The sequence below is a fragment of the Musa acuminata genome, chromosome BXJ2-5 (assembly GCF_036884655.1).
Source record: "Musa acuminata AAA Group cultivar baxijiao chromosome BXJ2-5, Cavendish_Baxijiao_AAA, whole genome shotgun sequence".
Classification (NCBI taxonomy): Eukaryota; Viridiplantae; Streptophyta; class Magnoliopsida; order Zingiberales; family Musaceae; genus Musa; species Musa acuminata.
In genome coordinates this window covers 40,726,093-40,742,452 of record NC_088342.1, presented here as the reverse complement: position 1 = coordinate 40,742,452, position 16,360 = coordinate 40,726,093, and the positions used below count along the sequence as shown (strand labels likewise).

At 35.1% G+C, this 16,360-nt stretch overlaps 1 protein-coding gene across 1 annotated transcript; it reads left to right on the top strand.

Moving 5' to 3' along the window:
- Positions 1-3,437: 3,437 nt before the first annotated feature.
- Positions 3,438-14,517, top strand: LOC135611806 (phospholipase D gamma 1-like). Its single transcript, XM_065107443.1, has 10 exons — positions 3,438-5,055; positions 6,237-6,353; positions 6,708-6,902; positions 8,629-8,877; positions 8,962-9,030; positions 9,120-9,267; positions 11,942-12,090; positions 13,097-13,261; positions 13,618-13,815; positions 14,107-14,517. Exons 1-10 carry the CDS (start codon positions 3,565-3,567, stop codon positions 14,398-14,400), a joined length of 3,075 nt encoding a protein of 1,024 aa, XP_064963515.1. The 5' UTR covers positions 3,438-3,564; the 3' UTR covers positions 14,401-14,517.
- The last annotated feature ends 1,843 nt before the right edge of the window (positions 14,518-16,360 follow it).

Below are 16,360 nucleotides of genomic sequence, written 5' to 3'. Positions count from 1 at the left end.
GACACCAAAGCTTTAAAAGTTGCAAAAAGAAAAGCACAAGTTATTAATCCGTCATTCATCTTCCTGTCTTCAGTCTCTTTTTCCCTGTGTCAGCAGAAGGGAACTGGCTACAGTGGGCCATAGGCTAATCCACTCCTACTTTGGAAGTGTCATAGTACGCGGCAATTAGGCCTTGTCAACACAAATGGGTCTGGAAAACATAATACTGACTTATCACAGATGAAAATGGAACATCTAAATTAAAGGCACCCTTAACCACGTCTGCAGTTATCACGACTCATTTATCTATGTTCATAGTACCATAGTACCCCCAATGAAAGGCTTCTCGGTGCTGCCCTCCTCCAACACTTGGAAAGAGACTCACAGGTGGCCACTACCTATTAATGCAATTTAACTAGAAGCCAATTGAGATTTTATATCTCAGGTTAATTATAGATTATTTTCTGTAATTAGTTATTTTTAATATTTTAATATTTATATTTTTAAAAATTATATTAAGATCTATATACTTACATAAGTAAAATATTTAATTTTATTTCTCCTCAAGTCATCAATTTATTAGGATATTTTTTCTTAATTTTTGAATAATATTTATTGAGTCTGTTTAGTCCAATTGTTTATTGAGTCGATTTGGTTCAGTTAGAATCAAGTATAGATTTATTTAATATTTATTTAATATTTATTTATTATTAGAGTTCAAGTCCTGATGGACTCTGGGTGAAACTCTATAAATAAGGATGTAACTGCTTCTTTTCAGTAATCAATGAAAAATACTATTCTGTCTTTTGATAAACCCTAGGAGGCCGATCCCCTCGAAGCGATTAAGGAGGGTCGATCCCCTCGAAGCGATCATTATCATCCCCATTTCTCCCCTTTCTTCCACAATAAAATCATAGGGTCTTACCAATTGGTATCAGAGCCTACGATAAGACCTTTAGGGTCTTACCACAATTCTACTAATGAAAATACTTCATATGCTCAGTGATAAATCCTATGATATCTTCATTTTCATAAGAGCTCAATATAACTTTTGAAACCAGATCGAAATACTAAAAGTAATTAATTACAGAAGTAATATGTAATTAGCTCTCATATCTCTCGTTATAAATTTGGGTGATTGACTAACACAATAAATTAAGATACGGACAACAATATATTTTCTTTTATACAGCTTAGCTTTTAAAGTAACAAATCATTCAAAAAAAGATTAAATTTATATCTATATATTGGTTGGTTGTGACGTATAAGATTCATATATCAAAGATTGAAAATTCGAAACTTTATCCAACATATTTTTGAAGATAAATCACATAATATATCTTTTAAGAAATATTCTATCGGACAGTTAAGCCATCATATATTAAACATGGTATCAACTTAAGCTTTTGGAATGGTATCGTAGTAGAAGATCCTATTCTCTACTCCATCTCAATGTGATCTTTCCAAATAAATCATCACCATCAATTCAAGCGACCATATACATAAAATGCCTCTCCCTTTACTATTGATCAAATGAAACCCAGCTTCTTGTTGGTTATACATCAAGATCCACAAAAGTGGAACTATATAAGATATGCTTCCAAACATTATTTACAAAGTTTTTGAAGCAAGACTCATTCAGGTGCCATTATTTCCTGTATATTAACTCTGAGTTCTTGCTAATCGCAGGGAGGCTTGACCATCTCAAGTTCTAAGAAGACATTCCTAAAAATTTCCATATGGAACTGGCCCTGAGCCAGGGACATGGAACTTGACCCAATCTAGGGCTTATGACTGGCAGAATGCCTTCACAAGGCTTGGTCCAATTATGAAGAACAACAAGATGGGTCAACATCATTGTGATTCCCGTTTCCATTATTCTATTTGATTTTGTTTTGTTGTCACTTATTTCACAACAATTTACATGCCGAAGCACTAAAGATCAACTATAAACTGCAAAAAGTAATCAAATTCAAATGCTGAAGAGGAACTGCAATCTGAATGTGAAAGCACATTTAAATTTGTCAAGAATCTTCTATTTCTTACTTCAATATGCACAAAAACGACAAGAAGACATACCGAAATGGCAAGTTTTGGCATACCAATGTCCGACCTTGCTTGATTGCCTTCTCTCTCTTATTATCAACCACCTTGGTTGCGTTCCACTATGGTTCTTTGTTGGCATTTTGATCTCATGTAGAAAAAGGATGAACTATACTTCTTTCATCCCATGGTACTGAAACGAGAGTAAATCCACTCGCCAGATGCTCAAGTAGTAGCACATCATCGTACTGAAGCAAGATGTCCAGAACCGACAGTAGACTAACTCACTTTGGTACGAAAAGGGAACGAAAATGGGATTTGGGTCGATAAGAACGGGAGGCTAACCTGGTGGATAGGGTTCCTGCTCGGTCGCCCCGAAATCCATGTGAAGGCAGAGCGGCTGCGGCGTGCAACGAAGGCCGGACGAAGAACGAGACGCGGGGTTTGGATCATAATCGGGGAAGAAGAAGACAGAGTAACTGCTGCGATCGCAAACTCATGGTTCGATGATGTGCCGTTGCTGCTAGTCGTTAATTACAACAGAGGCATATTTGTGAAGTTTTATGTTATATATATATATATATATATATATATATATATATATATATATATATATATATATATATATATACGGAAAACCTTACGTTTACGTTTTCGCTTATATATATATATATATATATATATATATATATATATATATATATATATATATATATATATATATATATATACAGCATTAAAACAAGGGTATCAAATATTGTGGGTTTGCCTTTAATTAATGGTTTTCAGCTTTCTATATAATTTTTATTCCCTCAAATATTGTGGGTATGGATCATTTCTTCCAGCATCATACTAATTTTTTATTATAACTTTAATTTTATTAAATATGTTAAAAAAATATTCAGATTGATTAATGCATTATTAAACAAGTGATGAATCTTAAGTTCAAATCTACATGCTAACGTTACGTATATTATTTAACATCATAAAAATATATTTTTTAAATTTATCATTTAATGTAAAAATAATATATTTTAAATTTCTAAAAATAAAAAACATGTCAGGTGTGGTATCTTGTGACTTGAGAGGCACAAATCCTATACTATTATGTTTGTAAATAATCCCTACAACTTTTAATCATGGTAGGCTAATTGCACGAATATCAAAGCAGCACGGACGTCGAGCTCGTGTGGAAATGAATGTAACGCACGGTGGAGGCATGTCGGTTGGTGTGCACATGCATCGATCATGGTCTCCCGGCTCCCGCTATCCTCTCTGTCCATCAGCTCAACGGCAGAAACGTAGTCTTAGCCCACACCTCCGCTCCATCGCCAATCGCGCGACTTCAATCAAGCCATTTCTCTTCACGTCTATTCCTATCGTTCGTTACCTTTCTTCTTCATCTCGATCCTAAAATTATCAGGAACCGTCTGACTTCTCTTCTTCATCCTCTTCTCGATCTCTGGATCTGGAACAGACACCAATGGAACAGAACAGAGCGTGGTGAAAGGGGCTGAGCGAAACAGAGGAAGGAACGAATCCATGGACAATCCATACCAGTACCCTCATCCTTACGGCTATCAGAATCCTCCTCCCTCTGCTCTGGCCAACCCCAGCCCCTATGAAGCGCCGCACCAGTCTCCCCACCCTCCCTATCTCTACACTTACAACTCCTTCCCATCCCCACCCCCTCCAAACCCGTCGCTCCAATTCACCCGCTCCGGCCCCATCCAGTATCCGCCTCCGCCGTCCTACCATCCTCCTGCCGCCCCCTTCGTCGTTCCGACGAACTACTCCTACGATCCCTACTCCTTTCCTCCACGCAACCCCCACCCCTACATCTATCCCTACACGATCCCCTACGAACCCGCCAAGTACGACGTCATCTCTGCTCAGTTACCCGTTTCCTCGTCGTCGTCGTCGTCGTCGTCGTCGATCTATCCGATCAACAATCACCTCGCTAACGGCCGCCTCGCCGATCAAACCCTGTCCCCAGATTCGTCGCATCACCGGTCGGCGATTCACGATTACCAGCGCCAGTCCTTCTCCGGGAGCTTGTCGTCCGTTACGCCGTTCGCCACACCGCCGGCTACCCCTTCCCGTGAATCGCAGCATGGGGCGATCGTGCCGTTCGCTGGATCGCCGTCTTCGAGGGGCCGGGCGTCGCTCAAGGTGCTGCTGCTTCATGGAAGCCTCGACATCTGGGCGTACGAGGCCAAGAACCTCCCCAACATGGATTTGTTCCACAAGACGTTGGGGGACATGTTTGGCCCGCGGATAACGGGCACCATAAGCGGCAAGGTGGAGCATGTGACTTCGATAACCAGCGACCCTTACGTGACCATCAACGTGTGTGATGCGGCAATCGGCAGGACATACGTGGTGAGCAACAGCGAGAACCCCGTTTGGATGCAGCATTTCAATGTTCCGGTAGCACACCATGCGGCCGAAGTGGAGTTCTTGGTCAAGGACAGTGACGTACTCGGAGCACAGCTTATCGGTTCTGTTTCGATCCCAACGATGCAGATTTACTCTGGCGAGAAGGTGGAAGGGACTTACCCAATTCTGTGTCCTAATGGAAAGCAATGCAAACCTGGTGCTGTCTTAAGGTTGTCGATACAGTATATTCCAATGGAGAGGCTTAGCATTTACCATCATGGAGTTGGCGCCGGTCCTGACCACTGTGGCGTGCCCGGTACCTATTTCCCTCTCAGGAAAGGTGGGAAGGTCACACTTTATCAAGATGCTCATGTTCCTGATGGTTATCTCCCGGACCTGATGCTGGGAAATGGGATGTATTACGAGCATGGGAAGTGTTGGCATGACATTTGTGATTCAATAATCAATGCTCGCCGTCTGATATACATCATCGGGTGGTCAGTTTTCCACACCGTTCGTCTGGTAAGGGATTCTGGTAATTCGTCTTCTCCTATCCTAGGTGATCTCCTGAAATCAAAGTCGCAGGAAGGCGTGAGAGTGTTGCTTCTTGTATGGGACGATCCGACGTCCAGGAACATCCTGGGTTATCGAACAGTAAGGATCCTTTTTATTTCCCGTTATTGCTTTGCTTTTAGAGGAATTCCAATGCTTTATTAATGTTTGCGATTGATATCCCCAGATTAATTTGTGGACAATCTATACTCATATTGAGTACTGAAAATGATAAGGTTTTGCAGTTGATTAACATCCATATCCTTCCATACACTGGAGTATTTTATCATCGTAACTCTTGCATCTTCCTTGAGGAATTTGTCTGCAATATGCATTTGTAAGTCAGATACGTCAGGCTCTTCGATGTATCATAAATCTTATAGCTGTAGAGTTCAAAGATTGATAGGGCATTTGAACCGCTTTGAAGAAATGCTACCAAGTGCTGTTATTTGTAGACTATTAACTTTTTATTACTAACTAAAAAGGGTAACTCTGTAAGTTTATAACACAAATGCAATCATCCTAATAACTTGTCCTATAATCTTTATTCTGTTTGGCAATTTAATATATTTCTACAACTACAGTTTTTGCCCTATTATGTCATCTATCTTCTCCTTGTTTTCTCACCGAATCCAACCTTTAAATATGCATATAATTTCTACATTTATTTCCTTGCCAATGAGGCTCCATCCTTGTTTGTTATCGTATTCAGTTTAATGTTGATTCATATTGATACTATTCTTTCGGTTACCAACACAATTGTTATTAATATTACATATAAAATCATGTCTCTAAATCCTTGTACAAATGTGTCTCTCTTAAGGAGTTAAATTCGTGACGGATAGAGAAAATTTCTATATGGATAACGGTAAAACTCAGCAGATCAAGAATCCTATATGGCTAGGAAAATTTATGTGGCTTGCATTTGTGAAGCTAATGTAGACATAAGCATTGGGATGACAATTTTTCTTTTTTTAAAAAAATCTCATCTTTGTGTTTTAATCAACTGGAACTGCAATCTTATAGTAGTCAAGCATCTCATTCTGATATGTTTATAATGGAATACTATTGTCTATACTGGCTCTATAGGTAGGAAAAGTTCACCTGGTAAAAGTGATGCATGTATTATCAGAATCTTTTGCTATTGGCAGTTAACTTTTAAACAACTTTTATTATTGAATCTCTTGGGATGGCATGTCATAGAGCCTGAATCTTGTCTTGCTTTCACTGATAGTATTTGATCATTTGGATTAACACATCCTCACAAGTCATATATGATACAGGATGGTGTAATGGGAACCCGTGATGAGGAAACTCGTCGTTTTTTCAAGCACTCATCAGTGCAAGTTTTGCTTTGTCCTCGTTCAGCTGGTAAAAGACACAGCTTTGTGAAACAACAGGTGACTACTGTTCAATGATCTATTTTCTTTTTCTTTGCATGTATCATCAAGTCTACTGCTGCTTTCTGTTATGCATGATTTCTGTGCAGCTCCCAAAGCATGTATGTATGCCATGCTGTTTGGCATAGGCCAAAAGTTGACCTGGCCATGGGTTAGAATAGCATGACAAGTGACTACAAGATCTGGCATGAGTCAGCTACAAATATTGTGACACAAATAATTCATAGAAGATTTATGTGAACTGTGTGTGACAAATATTGCATTTATCATACAAATTATATAGGATGAACATTGTGGTCTCTGTGAACCATAGTAAGAACTAAGAATATACTAATTTTGATTTCCCTGTATCAGGAAACGGGAACCATCTACACTCATCATCAGAAACAAGTGGTTGTGGATGCTGATGCTGGTAATAACACAAGAAAGATAATAGCTTTTGTTGGAGGGCTTGATTTATGTGGTGGGCGGTATGACAATCCAAAACACCCTTTGTTTAGGACACTACAAACGCTGCATAAGGATGACTATCACAATCCCAATTTTGTGGTAACCAATCGACATTCTTTATGTTAATTTTGTAAATTTCAATTTTCTGCTTGGTGTGCTGCTCTCATGGCTTGATTTTTTCTTGTATTATTTTGTATGATTAACAAATTTTTTTGTGAATTTATGGTATGTGGGCAGAATTCAATGTATACAAAAAAGGTAGCAGTTTAAAGAATTAAAAAAGAAAGAAAACAATTCTCTTTTGAGACTCATAGATAGTTCCAGTCATTCAATTTGTTGCAGATAGCCACAAGTCCAATAAATAATTTGTAATTCTTTTAACTAAACAATGACATGTTAATCTCAGTTATACATCATATAAGTTTCCCACCAAAATGTTGCAAAACACAGATTATTCTGTCTTTTCTAGGTTTCTTGCAGCTAAATTCCACATAACACCATTTCATATGTGCAAGCCCTTTTATGTGATAAAAAGTAACTTGTAGTTTGTGCTACAGCAGGAAGTTTTAGTCACTAAGTGCATTCTAGCATTATGTCCAACAGTTCTTTATCTTACCAAGTTGTTTGTGAATTTTGATAAACCTTAAAGGATCATGGACACTCTATTTTTAAATATTAAAATGGTGTTGCAAGTTCTTTAGAATGCTGATTTGCTTATCTTTCTCTCTGAAATTTTGTCATTATAGAAGGTACTGTAATCATAAAAAACACAATCATAATTAGTTTGCTTTTTCTAGATGGATTGACTTGTGCTTCATGTCTGATGGGTTTCATGTTGTCAATAGCAGATAATTTCCCAAACAAGATTTCATTTGTTTTTCTATAGTGAACTCCACCTCTATTCATATATAAAGAATTTAAATAGCTATCCTACATATAGGCTAAATTGTAACTACAACTTCCCTAACAATATCCAAAATAAACAAGGAATCCATTTAAACATATCTAATAGGAGTATCCTCTGTCTCAAATAATCCAACATGATACAAAATCAAATCCTTTCTGTAGTTCAAAGTCAGATGACAATATAGTATTAGATGATGGCCTGAAAGTTTTCATATCACTTTCTCATGCAAATTAGCCAGTAAATTAGACATTTTCAAAGGCTGAAAGACACAATAAGCTCTTGATCACACTTGAAATCATGCCTCAATTGGGAGCAAGATATTTTTTACTGTAAGACTGCATTGAACATTTATAAGCTGGGTGTCCTAGTAACTTGTCAGGATATCAACTTGACCCGCAGAATTTTACGAACTCAGAAGCTATATAATATGAAACTTGTTAGTACATTGTTGATCACGTCTGTTACAACTCAAAAAGACATCTCAGAAACAACACTAGATCTTTATGATAGCAGTCTAAAATTAACATGCAAATCATATCAAAATAGAAGAAAAGTTAGACACAAATTCTGCTGTCCTGAAAGTTAAAATTAAAATTATCTAAATTGAATTTTAAGTAGACCTAACCTGCTCCTTGCTTGTAATATATATAGCTCTAGAATCTTGATTTTTTTTGTGTTTCATCAGTTTTTCATGAGTGCGCATCTTTTTTTGCAGAATCAGAAACTTCTGATTTTTTTTTTCTTTTGGCCTTTTTTTTACCCTCTTGTTTCTGTATTTGACCTTGCTTGATGATTTTGTCAACTACAAAATGTGAAGAATTAAACCATGCAATCTGTTTGTCATTGCTTTGTGATCACATTATAATTAAGTCGTCATAATACTCAGAATATGCTTTGTTCTAACAAACTACTTTTTAGAATTATGATGACAGTGGTCCAAGAGAACCATGGCATGATTTGCATTCTAGAATTGATGGTCCAGCTGCTTATGATGTTCTCAAAAACTTTGAGGAGCGTTGGTTAAAAGCTTCAAAGCACCATGGGATCAAAAAATTGAAGAAATCATCAGATGATGCATTGCTGCATATTGAAAGAATCCCAGATATTATAGGGGTTAATAATTCACTGTACATGAATGATAATGATCCAGAGACTTGGCATGTTCAGGTAGAATTGTGCTAGTTCCTGAAGCTTTTAAAAGAATATTTGTTCAGTGACATTTACATATGTTTTCCTCACTCAAAATTTCAGATTTTCCGATCAATTGATTCAAATTCAGTGAAAGGTTTCCCAAAAGATCCAAGAGATGCCACTAATAAGGTTTCTAAGTGTATAAACTATCTCCATCAATATATAAATTGTTGTTTTCAAATTTGAATAGTTACAACATGAAAGCTTTTGTACAACAGAACCTCATTTGTGGGAAGAATGTACTGATTGACATGAGTATACATAGAGCTTATGTCCATGCCATCCGAGCTGCTCAACACTTTATTTACATCGAGAATCAGTACTTCCTGGGTTCATCATTTAATTGGGATTCAAACAAGAACTTAGGTGAGCATAAACATCCAAGGTACTCAAATATTTGAACTTTTCAATTTCACATGTCTTGTTTTTAGGTAATATTGTCATTTTCATCAATCGTACAATTGCAAGTTGTTCACACGTTTGCTAAGTAGGACATAATTTCTTCTGATATGAAATTCAGAGAATGTGCAGATTCTTATCTATAATTACTTTCAATTTCTTTTATAGCTTGCATCCATTTTGTGCTATGCTTTTTGTACTTAATTAATGGGATCTCTTGTGATATTTTAATTTTCTCAGTAACTTTATGCATTCTACATAATTATTAAGGATTTTAGAGGTCTTTATTAATCTCAGTTGCAAATAGATTAATGAGAATGAACTATGAAGGGGACTTTATTTTTTAGTTGCAATGCTTCAAGTTATATTTGATAAACAATTAAGATATCAACTAGTGGCTCTGCTGTAGGTTTTTTAAACAAGAACACACCATTGCTGATGTCAAAGATTTTGATTTTATGATTATAATGACAGTTTATTGATTCAACTTGGTGACGGACTGCAATAGTTTTTCTTGTAATATTATTTTTGTCAGCCATGACTTTTGAAGAAACAATATGGTTTTTGCAAACGAGTCTTCAAATTATCAGTAGCTTAAGCCATGTATTAGAACTTTGAATTTTAAACATAGCCTAATTTATAATGTTTCAAGTGTTAGTTTTGTGGCATTGCTTTTCAAGTTTCAGGTTCTGGATGGTGCTTACTGTTGTCATGTTGAAAAAATTGAGTCATATATCATCAAAGCTATGAAAAAAATCTATACTTGTCACACACAACAGTATATACCTTTTTTCATGAAGTACTTAGAAACATATTTGGAGTCTATAGAGAATGTTGAGCTGTATGTGAGAGATGGCTGTGACCCACATTTTTTTTGAAATGGAAATATATTGATGCAAATTAAGAAGAAAACACAGAACAAGCAACTACATCACTAACTGACTCAAAAGAAAGGAGAAGCACAAGTTCTCACAAAATTAGCAGCCTTATCAGCCAACCAATTGCTGTCTCTAGGAACAAATTCAATGCAGCTGATCGATGGTCTGTTACAAAACAAAACAACGTCTCTTACAAGAGACCGAAGAAACAAAGGAACTGGAAGCTTTCCTTGGACAGAATGTACCAGGTTCTGGGAATCGGTTCTGATTAGGAGTTGTGACAGATTCAGCTCCTCTGCGTTTTTTAGACCAGCTAATAGAGCTTAAGCTTCAGCCATGATAGGGCTTGAAGCGCTGCAAGGGCTGTGACCCACGTTAACTGCTCTGAGTTGAACACAACAGATATCTGGAGTGAGGACTGCTTGATTGCTGATTTAGCTGAAGCCAGAACAATTTATACAAGTTACATAGCTGATATAAAAAGTTTGCCTTTGACAACCCTCAGGAGTTGAGGTTTTCTCGACAAAGTTATTATTTTGATGGGGCTATGGAAAAGGATAATTATTTCAGTACAAGGAATACTAGCATTCAACCAGCAACAGTGGCTGAAAAGCAAGGATTGATCTGTGACAAAAAGGAGGTGTTTTTTTTTGTTTTTGTGTTCTAGGATTCAATCAAGAGTAGCATTTGAGCTTTTAAGCAAACGTCGAAGTTATTAAAAATTAGCAGTCTGCCATGCAGTAGGTTGGTTAAGGTATTAGGTTGCTACGAAGCAGACGTGGAAAGAAATCTTGAGAATGCTAAGTTCTGATGACAGCTAAAGAGATGTGAAGTCAAAGATTCTAAGATTTTACAGAGGCATAAGTGCACAAGACTATATATGGTAACATGAGTTGTTTCTGACCTTGCTTATATTGCATGAAATTTAAGAGATGGAGGTTGATGCTGAGTAGTAAAACACATGTGCATAATCCATAGTTACGAAATATGCTGAAAGCAACATGTTGGGATCAACGTGAGGAAGCATAATGCTTTTTTTTCACTGCAATAAAAATGACTGGTTTTCTCTTGATCAAAATTTGTGTTTTGTGATTTTTATATTTCTAGTAATATACTACTACACCATAGTGGCTTGTATTTTAAATTTCCAGAATTTTGTCTAGAACATGTCAATCTGTGAACAGCATATGTTTGCAGGTTGATATAGCAAAAAACTTATAATCTCTCCGTGAAATTCTGGAGTCTTAAATTAGCAAGTTTTTAAAAGGAGAAAAATAAAATAAATGCTAATAATATGAGATATTTTTTGAAAATATACTGTGGCCTTAGATGATTGGTTGAGATGATCATCATATAATGTGCAGATCTCTCCAGGATTTTGTATGAAAATCTTTGTTTCGTATTTTGACTTCTGAATCATCAACCTTTGAACTTATTTATATATTCTTTTCAGATTATTTTCCAACAAATGTGACATAGGAAAAAATTGAAATATATTTCTATATTTTTAAACTTATCAGATGCTTGCATGTTTTCTAGTATGCTTGGTTTGCCTGCTAGACATTGGAATATCCGAGCTTATTTAACATGTCATGTTTCTTTGCTACCTACTTTTACAGATCCGTTTCTCAATACGATTTTACCATCTTGATTGCCTTGTAAATATTTTCTATATTAATGATTATATATGTGATCTTTAGTTATATTTGCAATGGCCACTATATCCTTTATTGCAGATTTCTAAGAGTATTTTCTTGTTGTAGGTGCCAATAATCTGATACCAATTGAAATTGCCCTTAAAATTGCAAACAAAATTAAAGCAAATGAACGCTTCTCTGCATATATTGTTATTCCCATGTGGCCTGAGGGTAATCCAACTGGTGCTCCTACACAAAGAATTCTTTTTTGGCAGGTTAGCTTTATCTACCTTAATTTGGCTAATGCTTCGTAAAAGATATGAGAAGAGTTTCTTTTTGTGTTAGTGCTATTATTTCGAGCATGCTTTTGGATTTTAGATTGGTTAAAGTTTTCCTTCCATGATAATAATGCTATACATATTTGTTTCTGTGATAAACAATTACCATTATGTACCAGTTTGGTAAATCCAATTTATCATTGTATGAATTTGCTTATTTTCTATGGTTAATGCTTATTTATTAGCTCTTTCTTGATTCTCCATAGATATATCATGTTTCTGCCATTCTTTTAATTGATGACTTTTTATTCCTTAATTTGCTTAATGCATTTATATATTCATTCTTCTGCACATCCAGCATTTCAATATATTCATTTATTTATTTATTTCTAAAAATTATTTTACATTCATTTATATGATTATTTATTTATTATATATATGGGTCATACAAAATTTTTTATATGAATACATATATTCATTTATTTATTTTATTTTATTTATTAATTTATATATATATATACTTATTTTTGCATAAATATTAAATATGCTAGAAGGGTAAATTTATCACATAATATTTTTAATGAACTTTTGAAATATAATTTTACCAAATAATAATTATGTCAATGTACATTTAAAATATAGTTTTTATTTATTGATTACCAAGTAGCATTCTATAATTGTACATTCATTGAAAGGTCAAACAAAGTGATGGGTCAATTAGCTCAACATTTATGACATTTTGTATTAGAGTCATATTACTATTGAGCTTAATGGGCTAATTGACCAATCATCTTCATCTGATCTTAAATTACTGATCAATGTACTTAAACTGAAATTGATAATAATATATTAATCAGATTCTTATAAGTTAATCTTAGTATTCTGCACTTCTGACGTGAGATTAATCAGGATGTTACACTATCCATATCGTATTACAACTGAATATTGTCATATTTAACTAAAAAATGCAAATGATTGATACAATTTCTGTTGATTGCTGCAGAATAAAACTATGCAAATGATGTATGAGACAATATATACAGCCTTGAAGGAAGTCGGTCTTGAGAATATATATGAGCCACAAGATTATTTAAACTTCTTTTGCCTTGGTAATCGGGAAGCTTCAGATCTAAACAGTGCGAGTCAGAATGCAGAAATCTCTCCTCAGGTAATTCCCTGTTTTTAAATCAGAAACTTGCAATAGATGCAATATTCTTGTTCTTCTGTTTGTAACTCTGCAAGCAGGGTTCTATTCATTTTAATGTCAGCATGAACCGATGATCAACAAAACCCTTACCAAGTTGCTGCATCGCCTGTGAAATCTTACATGTTGTTCCCACTCACCAGTAAATTTTGTTTCTCAACTAGTAAATGACGGGAAGCATTGAGTCCTCTGCAAAGCTGACCTGGTGATGTCGGGATGCATAGAGCTCAATATTTTTCTCGTTGTTGACAGTTGATAAGTGCATGTAAGAGCATTTTTCTTGGTTGCTATAAAAAAAATAACGGTCCTGGTTTCTTCAGGCACTTGCGAAGAAGAATAGACGCTTCATGATCTACGTGCATTCAAAGGGTATGATAGTGGATGATGAATTCGTTATCATGGGATCAGCAAACATCAACCAAAGGTCGTTGGAAGGTACGAGGGATACAGAGATAGCAATGGGCGCATACCAACCCCAGCATACCTGGGCAAGAAAGCTCTCTGGTCCTCGTGGACAGGTAATGACTACAACTCGATCTATCTTGTTTCACTATGACATACCTTTGTTGACAAAATAGACATTCTCCCAATGGTCATTTGGACATTTTTTTGTGATTTCTCTTTCCAATTTCAGAGTCCTTTCTCATCACAAATGTTTCAGCTATGACACATCATAGTTAAATCTTTAATACTTGTTGTCGTTCCAGATGAGGCTCTTTCTTCATTCTTGAATTCATAAGATTCTATTTGTTGCAATTGTTTGTTTGGACTCTGATCGAGGATGGATGGCTGGCTGGCGAAACATGCAGATTTTTGGTTACAGAATGTCGCTGTGGGCCGAACACATTGGAACCGTCGAGGAGTGTTTTACCTCTCCACACAGCCTCGAATGCATGAGACGGGTTCGTGACCTTGGTCTGCTGAACTGGAAACAATTTGTGGCTGATGATATTACTGAAATGAGGGGCCACCTACTCAAATACCCAGTTGATGTCGACAAGAAAGGCATGGTGAAACCTCTTCCTGGATTTGAAACATTCCCAGATATTGGTGGAAACATCTGCGGGTCATTTTTCGGCATTCAAGAAAATCTTACTATATGAAATTTTTTTCTTGATCAGTTCCAGCATCACTTCACCATCGTTATAAGCAGGAGGAGATCATGAATTTTTTTTGCATATATTTTTTAGTTGAAATAATAACTTTTTTTTTTCTCTCAAAAGCCCTATTCAATTTTGTCATAAATACCATAAAGTATTTGTCTTAATAAAAAAAAATCAAACCTTGTAAACTGTTTAAATTTTACTTTGTTAATTTGGGGCTTTCTTGTGGAATAATTTAGGCCAGACACAGTTTCTGTGTGCTTTCTTTTAGCACTACCTATTTAGTAGGAAGTTACTTTGATCAAACATTTCCAGATGCATGCAACACATATGGTTTGGTGAGTTTTAATGCATATGTCATTATCCTGCCTTTTATCTTTATTTTGGTCTCCCTTGCACCACATATTTGCTATTAAAATTTCTGTACCAGGATGACCCTCGATTTATTATGAACATTAGAACACCATGCTTACATGCATAATCTAGAAAAACATTGCATAACTATCTCATGTTTATGCATCCATCTCCTCTCTCCTATGACAGGAAATCAAAAGTCCAAACTTAGGGAATCCATCCATCACTATTAATGCCATAACTATTAATTTCAATAAAATTTGCTAATCAGTCAGCCTAGTGATTGTTCTCCCTCTATATTTGTGACTTTAGATATTAAGATTAGGTTTGATAGAATGATTGTCTCGTTAACTTTGTTGAGCTATTTAACCTAATGATATAATTGATGTGTTTAAAATACATAAGTCTAAGTTTGTTCTTCTTTCAAAACAAAATTCAAAGATTTTAATTAAAAATAAAAAATTTACAATACATGTTTGTCCTCAATCATAATAATCTTTATATCAGTTTCTTGTAACACAAAAGTGATTCATTCTCTCTAATCATAGAGAAGCACCTTCATATTGTTTTATATCGAAGAGTCGATATGAAATCTCTATCATGTATCATATCTTTAAAACTATATATGATAATTTCTTTTAAATCTTCTTATCTATGAAAAAATTTCATCATAATTTTTCATCTATAGTAATCTATTTTATCAAATCTCGGTAATAATAAGATCCAAATAAATTATAAAAGTCATCATTCAAACTTTTAATCCGATGATATTTCTTTATCAACTAATCAACATCACGATGATCTCTTTCATCAATCATCTTTCGCTTAGTATAATTTATCGATTACTTTCTTGATCTTGGTATCTCCTTTTATAATCATATATGCTCATCGTCAACATCGAATGATTCTTTTCTCTATGATTTTCTCTCTCATCATATTTTCTTTGTATATATTCTCTCTCCTCAAAGCATCTCTCTAGAGATTCTCTATCTATTTCTCTCTCTATCGACATCATTTTTCCTCTCTAACAATATTATTTCTCTCTCTAATAGGATATGTTTTCTCTCGTTATAGATTTATTTTTTTCTCTCTCTAAGAAACCTATTTTCTCTCTTTATTTTATCTCTCTAATAAGATTATATTCAAGACTCTAATACCATGGTGAAAGAATCTCACAAAAAGATAATAAATATTAAGAAATCATTGAGTAGTCAAAATAGAGGAGAACACAAAAGACACTTCAAAACCAAAGACTCTTTTCATCCTAATCTCTCTTCTTCTTTTGGCTCTATCTCATCTCTTTTCTTGATGATAAGAGTCATTTATTTATAGAGAGATAAACTCAAAACTTTAAGTTTCACTATGATAGGAAACTCTTATCTTTAATACTTTAATATTTTTATGTCTTATTTCTTAGCTAATTTAATTATTATTTCTTGCATTGTCAAGATCAAGAAACCCTGAGAATTTAAGATCGATAAAGAGCACTGAAAGTAAGACAAATAGACAAACTAAAAGAGAAGGGAGAAGGGTGGCATTAAGGAGTCGACATTGGCATTAAGGAGTTAACAATAGTCCTCCATCATAGCAATTATTTTTGGTGTAT